Source organism: Microtus ochrogaster, chromosome 26 (assembly GCF_000317375.1).
Source record: "Microtus ochrogaster isolate Prairie Vole_2 chromosome 26, MicOch1.0, whole genome shotgun sequence".
NCBI classification, from domain to species: Eukaryota; Metazoa; Chordata; class Mammalia; order Rodentia; family Cricetidae; genus Microtus; species Microtus ochrogaster.
Window position 1 is genome coordinate 4,664,471 of NC_022025.1, and position 9,588 is coordinate 4,674,058.

At 41.1% G+C, this 9,588-nt stretch overlaps 1 protein-coding gene across 6 annotated transcripts in view; it reads right to left on the reverse strand.

Moving 5' to 3' along the window:
* The window catches only part of Crot (carnitine O-octanoyltransferase), a 38,937-nt gene that overhangs the window by 14,537 nt on the left and 14,812 nt on the right, over positions 1–9,588 (reverse strand). For all 6 annotated transcript variants that reach the window (XM_005358316.3, XM_013350452.2, XM_013350451.2 and 3 more), the window contains 5 exons: positions 8,871–8,995; positions 5,264–5,372; positions 2,445–2,538; positions 1,584–1,709; positions 122–223 (listed from right to left, as the gene is read on the reverse strand). In XM_005358316.3, the coding sequence (XP_005358373.1) occupies positions 122–223; positions 1,584–1,709; positions 2,445–2,538; positions 5,264–5,372; positions 8,871–8,995 (556 nt within the window). The remainder of the gene's footprint in view (positions 1–121; positions 224–1,583; positions 1,710–2,444; positions 2,539–5,263; positions 5,373–8,870; positions 8,996–9,588) is intronic.

Consider the following 9,588-nt stretch of genomic DNA (forward strand, 5'->3'; position numbering starts at 1 on the left):
CTGTGATACAGTATTCGTAGTTAACTTAAGAAAGGGGTCCAGCGTCCTAGAAACAGCTGTGATACAGTATTCGTAGTTAACTTAAGAAAGGGGTCTAGCGCCCCAAAAACAATATACTCACATCGCAACAACAGCCAAACACTCCATTAGCGAAGGAAACCAAGTTATAGGACTTGTCACCCCAGCGTACTCCTGGGTCTCCAGCAAGAAGCATTTCCAAGACCTAAAACACATTTTATTTTTTCTAATTTTTTTCTAAAGCATTTTGCATAAGTTTGCAAGTAGACTTAAGATTACATATTTCACTTTTTATTTTTAAGTCAACTGAGTTTAATAAAATGGCAGTTTTGTTAAGATTCAGAGAAACCCTGTCTCAAAACAAAACAAAACAAAAGATTCAACAGATACAGATAATAATTCTGGGTCTGACTCTGGCTACTTTTTAAACCTCAAGTTATGAAAATCTATCCAGAAAATAGAATGCTAAAACATTATTCATTAATGTTCCCAGAACATCCATATACTTGAAAGAAAAAGCGTTTCAAAACTTAGTATAGGAAGCCTAATAAGTTCAGAGTACATGTCTTAACAATTCACATGACACTGAGACCATTTCTTTCCAAACTGTAGATTCTGGCACACTAATAAGTCATGAAACAATTACAGCAGCATAAAATAATATTCCTTACAAACAATAAAACAGAATAGAAATAGAGTACATGACAGATAGTAAAAGTACTCATTGTTTTGTGAAACTTCAATTATGTGTGTGTGCAGAGGGGTGTGTGTCTGTGTGTGTGTCTGTGTGTGCATGTGTATTTAATTATAGTGGGCTAAATCTGTTTCCAAGTACAGACTATGGTTTGAACAACATTGAATTATTCCTTAAATGGTACTTCAGCAATTTCCTCCTGTCTGAAATAAAAATTGGTTTCTTACTATAAGATTTTAAATCCTGGATTAGTTCCCCTATAATTTAATACAGATGAATATATTATGAAATAACAAATTCTTTCAAAAGGCTTTACTAATGTGGTTGACTATGCTTCCTAGAAGGTAAAGGCATTATCCAGGGTTGGGAAATAAAAAATATAAACAAGCCACATTCATCCATAAACTTAGACACTTGAACAGTATGTTCAATAAAACTGAATGATATAATCAATTACTTTCAAGGGTGATATAATTCCGAATGTGTGCTACACACAATTCCTAATTGGTGTGGTACACTGGTGTGAATTACAGGTAGAGTCATACATCACCCTTGGAAAGAGACATTAATTTGTCTCAATGTTCGATGCAAATATTCTATGTATGCGATTGATGAAAAGAGTAGAAAACACTGACATGCATGCAAATAGCCACACTTCTTTAAACAAGGTTCAAAATACATCTAAACAGACTTAAACATAAAGTATTTACAGTGTTCTATTCACTATGCATGAGATTTGGTTTAGCACACAATGTAGTTCATAACTGAGAAAAATTCTAAGACCCCAATTTAAAAAAAAAATCTCATGTTCAACAGATAATAAGAATCTTCCAGAAAACAGCATAGAAAGATACCAGAACAAGAAAGTTACCTGAGAAAAGTCTTCTGGGGTTACATGTGGACTAGTGTCTTCCATGGAATACACGAATAAACTGGCTTGAATTTTTTCTAATAAAGTCAAGTTTTCTGAGTCAAGACCAATCAGATATTCTCTAGCCTAAAGAGCAGGGGGATGAATGGATATTCAGTTAAAATACAACACATCCAGACAATGTCAAGAGTTTGTTAGAGAAAGTCTATTAAGAACAGCACAAGATTGCAGTTAACCCAGAGACTCACAGCTGCACAGTGTTCAGAGCCTGAGAGACTTTGGAGCGCTCAGCCCTGAGTGGGATGTCGCTGTCACCCCCACTTGAGGCTCAGGGATTTATGCAGAAGGGGGTGGTAGTGGGAGGACTCGAAAAGCTAGCGGTGGTGGACAGTTTGAAGGAAGCAGCATTTTCCAGAAACAGCAGGGCACAGAGGGTACACATGACCTCACAGAGAGGGGGACAGCAGTCACATGACCTGCCCAGGCTCACAGACACAGGCTCAGCCTGGTGACGGAGTGGGCACGAAGGCCCAGTGCTTACAAATGACAGCTGCTGGAGACAGAAAGTCAGGTTCCTTCTATGGAATAAAGCAGCCCGGCTCCAGGCAGGCCTCATGCTTAGAAGCAGCTAGTCACAATCTGACTCCGGGCTAGTAGTGGAGAAAGAGCTAGTCAATACAATCTGACTCCGGGCTAGTAGTGGCTTTTCTGGTTTTTAAAAGAGAAAACATGAAGTTTGGTGGGCAGAAAGGGAAGGAGGATCTGGGAGCAGCTGCCTGACAAAAATATACTATTTAAAATTCTCAATGAATAAAGACAGAAAATAAATTAGCACATGGAAAGAATAATATAAATTATTACCTTTGCCCATCGCGTTCGCTCCTCACTAGTTAGTGCTGCTACACTGGGCCCAACAGGTTCACTACAGCATTTCTGGTAGATATACGTCAGTTGTCTTAGGGAAGATTTAAAAAAGCATATCAGAAAGAGCATGGACAGGACACATAGGAATCACAGAAGTCTTTACACACACACACACACACACACACACATATAATACACACACATAATATATATATGTATTTAAAAAGTGATTATATATTTTACTTACACAAAAAGTATATTGGAGAATAATTTATATTTAAAAATAAGCATAGACGATATCATTTACTGAAAACATGCATTTCCAGGTAATTTATAAATAAATACCAGTTTCCTCTGTTTATTTGTATCTGCGACACTGCCCAAGAAATACTTTCCTTACAACAAAAATTTCTCTTTCTTTTCTTTCTTCTTCTTTTTTTTTTTCCAAGACAGGGATTCTGTGTTGTCCTGGCTCACTCTGTAGACCAGGCTGGCCTCAAACACAAGAGATCCACCTGTCTCTGCCTACTTGCACCACCACCCCACTGGCTTTCAGCTTTATCTTGAAACTAAAGATATTCTATGAGCGCATGAGGATTTCTTCATAAAACACTTGTCTTGCCTCTTTCTGCTCACTTAGAGAAAAAATTTAAAAATACAAAAATAGAGTTCATGTGGCAAAGTTTAATAAGCTGATTGCATTCAAATTAAAGGATTATCAAAAAATTGCTCAATAGAGCAGAAAACCAAATCAGCCTCTTGTGTGTAGAACACACACAACCAATCAAGAGCTCCTGTGTAGAGAACTACAGCATCCATCTATCAGTTAGGGTGCTTATTAGTAGAACTGTGCCGGCCACCCATCCTCATCTTCTGAAGCTGAGTGCAATCTGCCCCAGGACTCGCCGAATCCTCCTGGGTATAACCCAGACTGCCAGGGCTCAGATAAGGGATTTCCCAGTACAACAGCAGGTATGAAACTCTTCCTTTATAGCTTATGTCATTTTAGAGAATGGCAATTCTGGACATTTGGGTTTGTTTTTTTTTTTAACTCAAGCTAGAGCTTGAGAGCTAAGGATATCCAATAAAGCAGTCTGAGACAGTCTCCTCAGATACTCCCAGGGGGTCAGGAGCTGCTACGGCCAGGATGATCTTGAACACCTTAATCCCTGATCCTCTTGCTGGAATGACAGGCCTGTGCCAGCACTATAGTTTTAGAATGTAGACAGGAGGAAAACAAGGCACAAAGGTTTAAATAGGATGGGTAGGGGATGCAAGATGGCTGGTTAACTGAATGTGTGTGTGTGTGTGTGTGTGTGTGTGTGTGTGTGTGTGTGTGAACAATTTAAGAAACAGAGGTCATTGAAAAAGAGCAAAGCAGAAGTATGTCCACCTGGGAAGGGGTGGAGAGAGAAAAGGGAAAATGACATACTTGTATCTTTTTTTTTTAATTTTTTTATTTTTTTATTTTTTTATTTTTTTTTTTTTTGGTTTTTCGAGACAGGGTTTCTCTGTGGCTTTGGAGCCTGTCCTGGAACTAGCTCTGTAGACCAGGCTGGTCTCGAACTCACAGAAATCCGCCTGCCTCTGCCTCCCGAGTGCTGGGATTAAAGGCGTGTGCCACCATCGTCCGGCCCATACTTGTATCTTAATTTAAAAAAAAAATAAGCTTTGGTCTTGATTGGGGGAGGCAGAGGGAAATGGGAGGCTGTGGCGGGGAAGAGACAGAAATCTTTAATAAATAAATAAATAAAAAGACAAGCAAATGGCATTTTGAAACTATAATACAATTAAAGATGCTGAAACAGAAAAAAAAATAAAGCTATTTTTAAAAGCAGGTATGAAAAAAGCCATAGAACCCTACTATCTTCTAACCAAATTAAAACATAAAAATGAACTTGAAGGAAGATATCCCACAGGCTGCATAATGCTGGTTTTAGAAGTAACAGGTCGCTGACTAAAAGTCCCAGTGAGAGGTGTGGGGTACTTCCATAGGAGCTCTTGTCCAGAGAGACCCAGAAAGCATCCCTTGATATCAAACAGTATAGTCTCCTGCTGTTCCTCTTGTTAGCTGTGCTGGACAGTTTTAGTTCAACTCAACACAGTTAGTCATTTGAGAGGAAGGAGCTACAACTCAGAAAATGCCCCACCCAGACTGGCCGGTGGTGCATTTTCTTAATCAGTGATGGATATGGGAGACCCACTGTGGCTGGTGCCACTCCTTAGCAGGTGGTCCTGGGTCCTCTAAGAACAGGCTGAGGAAGCCATGAGGAGCAAGCCAGTAAGCAGGGCTCCTCCATGGCCTCTGCATCAGTTCCTGCCCCCAGGCTCCTGCCTTGAGTACCCTTCATAAAGGATCAGGACATACCAGCTGAAATAAACCCCTTTCCCCAGAATCGCTTTTGCTTGTGTTGTTTTATTATAGCATAGAAATCCTAACCAAGACAGTTACCAACCAGAACCAAGTAAGATCCTTAGATAAAAACATGGTGTCTCTTTACAGCAACAGAACGGTAAGTAATGAAGACAGCTGACTTCTGACAGAGTCTCAGAGAAGGGAACTGTGGCCTTCACTTGTGTGCCCACTGCTGAGCCCAGACAGCCCTGGTTAAACTCACTGCGTCAACAGAACAAAGAGCCATGGATATGGAAGAGAGCTGTACGGAGAAGGAGAGCTGACAGGGAGGCAGGGAGAGAAGTAAAAGGAAGGGGGAAATAATAGGAATACATTCTATGTGTGTATAAAATTGTCAAAGAACAAAATTAAGTAATTAAAATGCAAAATGCATAATTCATTTAAAATGTAGTTTAAAAACCTGAGAAGCTCTGGTGGGGTGATCAAAGTGCCTTCATGCAATACATCAAAGACAAAAGCTCGGCCACGACACAGCACAGCAATGTGGGATGGACAATGCCCTTCACTCTCTGGAAAAAGACACAAAAAACATAAGACTCAATAAATCTGCATTCAGCCAACAGAATATAATTCTTTTAGTATGTGTGTGTGTGCGTGCACGCGCGTGCATGTGTGTGGTATAAAATATATTACCTGGACAAAGTTCTCATGGAGGAGGGGAGATGAGGAGAATCTTTAATAACATGAAGCTATGCTCAGACAAGAGTAAATTCTGGTTTACTACTTCTCAGCATGGTGAGCAGACCATGAGCATGAACAGCATATTTCAAAACGCTAAGAGAAAAGACTATGATTTGCTAAGGAAATGACAGATGGTTTAAGAGACAGGCAAGTTTAACTTGACTTTATAATATAGACACTCGTTAACAATATATGATAGATCACTAAAATGATCAATATACAACTTTTAGGTTTATAGTTATTTGATAGAAAACACAATTTATGAAAAGCTTCAAGGCTATACTTAAAGTCTACTGTGCCCGAAACCAAGTATGCTCCCTATAGCCACAAGGAAGAAATCACCAGTTAACAGAACTCCAGATTCTATGACATAAACACATACTCTTGAAAGTTATCCATGTGAATCTTGAAATCCTTGAGTTCCGAGTATTTGTGCTATGAGAACTTTTAAGTTTTCCTTAAGAGACAGGAATGGGAAGAGAAAGGGATCCGAGGAATCCTGGACACTTGAGGAAGTTTCTCATTGAGATTATTCCAATGTTAGTTTCTCATCAGATGATTTAATTTCTGACTACAGCTATTCCAGTCTGAACCGTGTAAATCCCTCCCCTCGCTGCAAAGTGAAGGAGGGTGGAGCACTGGCGGGGGTTCAGCACTTGAATGGGGGACAGTTTAACTGCAGCACTATCTAGCAAGGATTCCTCAGTGAGCCCTCAGGAGTGAACCCATTCTACCTTGACTAAAGGTCAGAGTTCAGACCCGTTCTTGCTCCTTCAAGGTTCCATGACAGGACGTTTTGACCTCAGTGTGGCTACAGGATGTTTTGCCTAGAAAAGGGTATTTTGCTCTAAGGTGTGGTTACTTCATGTTTTGAGATGTAAGGAGGTAATTACATTTATTTGTTCTTTGTATCATGGTAAAGAAGTCTTTCGCTTCTCCTCCTTTTGGATTGGGGTGTATACGGGCTATGAGAAATAAATCTGGGTGGATTCACTGGATGCCCCCAATTCTATCTGTCATCTCTTGTCTATTTCTTTCTTAATCCTCAACCCTCTCCCCAGTATAGACGAATTAGTCAAGCAGGACCCCGAGAAAAGTTTTCAGTAGAAAAAAATCATTATGTTCCTGAGTGTCAGGGGAAGATGACGTCTGTCCCCGTCTCTAAGACAGGAAAGTGAAAGGGAGTAAAGACACACGGTACCACTGGAATGAAGGTAACTGCTTGGGATTCAGAATTCACTGCTTTTACATGATTTCTTGTATTTATCCACTGTTAGGAGAGACCATCTTTTGGTAACGTCATTACTTCCTCTTATACCCGACTTCCTCAGTATCAAGGAGATAAATATTTTTGCTCCTCGGGTTATTTCCAAGTCATTTCTTCTCTGACCTCTTCAGACATCACCCCACCCTTTCACGGTTACCACAGATACCCTTTATTACCAGCATCTACTGAAATCCTTTCCAAAATTCATAGCTTGACAAGAAAAAGAAAATAAATCGCATATCCACTTCTGATACCAAGTGTTAGCATTCAGGCACACCTGGCACAGTGGGTCAACCCTCTGCCTCTGTGCATGGCAAGAAGTACCCTGACTGTTGCAGGTGCAAAGGTCCCTTTAAGAGACAAGCCCCGCCTACTCTCACTCTCTGAGAGGCAAGCAGGTCTTTGCCTACCTCTTTCTCCCTTTCTCTCCCCCTCCCCCTTACCCTTCTGCCTTCAAGCTCTGCCTGCATAGTGTATCTGTCTCCTGCCACAGCCCTCACCTGCCAAGATCCCAACTTGCATCATATTCAAAACACCCATTTAATAAATAAATAGTTGGAAGAATGTGTGCCAGGAGTATGGTCCCTCAAAACCAACTTCTAAGGACACGTGAAAAGAGATTTGAATGAAATGGGAAAATGAACCATGGAAGTTGCGCATAGTACAGACAGAAGGATCAGGAAGTATAAAGATATTAACACAAAACTGAACTGGTTTGCTTAATACAAAAAGCCCAGGGAACCTTGAGCAGAGGTGAGGCTGAGGCCAGAGCAGCTGTGAGTCTCAGGGCTTCCAGTGTTAAGCATGGTGGAAAGGAAGCCAGCAGGTGGTTTACATAGTAAACAGGCAGCAGCAATGTTGTGTTTGTGCTCCAGCAAAGGTTGCCTGAGGATTAGAGGGGAGAGCTAAACTTTCCTTTTAGTATGAGAGTAACACAGAGTGGAGCCACCTACCACAGCAAGAAAACTGGAAATGCAGAGAGAGAGGATAATGAACAAACAAGAGGAAGGGGATCTCACACCATTAGTAGCATCATGAGGATCAGACAAGTTGGTTTCGTCAGTGGTTCTCTGGCTGTGCTGGGGCCTCACAGGTGCTGACGAGGCTGTACCACAGCTTCTTCTTCATCTACTTTCCAAAAAGGAGTGCCAAGTGTACAAATGTGCTAGAATATACTACCAGGAATTACCAAGCGACTTGAAACAACACACCTTTATGATTTCGGGTTTGCAGGATGAATCGGAAGCTCTACAGATGCTATCCCTTCCTCAGCTCAGGAGCCCCCTTCTCCATCTGCAAAGCCATCAAGGGGAGATCACAACCTGTCTGTGCTGCCATCTCTGTTTTTCTCTAAGAACTCATACGATTCTCAGACTTGTGATTAGTTCAGCATAACCTCATCTCCAGGGCAACTGACAACCCTAACCTCCTTGCAGAGGACCAGGATGTGGCATCTCTAGATTATTCTTCTTATAGCTGCTGGTCAACCTCAGGATAAAGAGCAATTTTTCTGTATTTGTTATGAATAAAAAAACAGTTCACTAGTTGAGAATAAGGCAGAAAGGCAAGAAACAGTCCTGTCTTTAGGTGAAAGAATAAACTGACCATTATATTATGCCCCCCATGAGAGGGAAGAACATAGCTGTGCAGAACAGTAAGGCCATGGACTGTACATCACAATGTGGACGCAAAAACAGCCAAGGTGGGGTACTGATGGATGTGGGCGCTCACGGTGATCCAAGTGATATGGAAACTGCAACATGTGGGGTTAGTGTAAAGGGTTAGGTTAAGAGCTGACAGGAACTGGGCCATGTCTGCAGGAGAAAGATTTTACTAAGGAATAGAATGTAAGGGAAATAAGGGGAGAACATACAACTAGAAGCTAAAGTCATCAAGAATATTACTGAGCTAGCAATGAAAGAAAGATAGTTTCACAGAAACTTTCTGATAAATTTATAAAAACCCAATTATTTCAAATAGTATATTAGAAATCATAGCAAAACTCGCCAAATCTCAAGACTTTTCAAAAAAATTATCTATGTTCTCTGTGTTTACTTACCAGTCCTAAAATAATTCATAATCGAATCTCTAGCAATTCCCGGAACCTTGCAGGTGGAAAACAACATCCGGAATTGGTTCATGTCTAGAGGAGTATTCCCAGATTTATGTGCAGGCAATTTTTCTCTATTAAAGAAGTATTTTGATTAAAAAAAGTCATTGTTAAAACTCACTATCAGGCTATCACAACTGTATCATTCTTCCACTGAATAACTGAGCTGGGTAGATATCATTTTCTTATTTCCCACAATGGGCAAACGTAAGCTCAGCCCATGCCAGGGTCCTTAGTGCCTTCACCTTCACAGGTCAGTGGAGGAAGGTCATTGGTTAAATAAAGAAACTGTCTTGGCCCTGATAGGTTAAAATTTAGATAGGCGGAGTAAACAGAACAGACTGCTGGGAGGAAGAGGAAGTGAGCTCAGAGGCCATGCTCCCCTCTCCCGAGCAGAGGCGATACAGCCAGCCACCAGGTCAGACATGCTCAATCTTTCCCGGTAAGACTGGTACTACACAGATTACTAAAAATGGGTTAGGCAAAATACGAGAATTAGCCCGTAAGAGGCTAGAGCTAGTGGGCCAAGCAGTGTTTAAATGAATACTGTTTGTGTGTTGTTATTTCAGGGCATAAGCTAGCTGGCGGCCAGGAGCCGCAGCTCCCACGACAGCTCAGCCAGCTCAGCCCGTGTCCAGAGCCCTTATGTGCACGGCTCAGCCCGTGT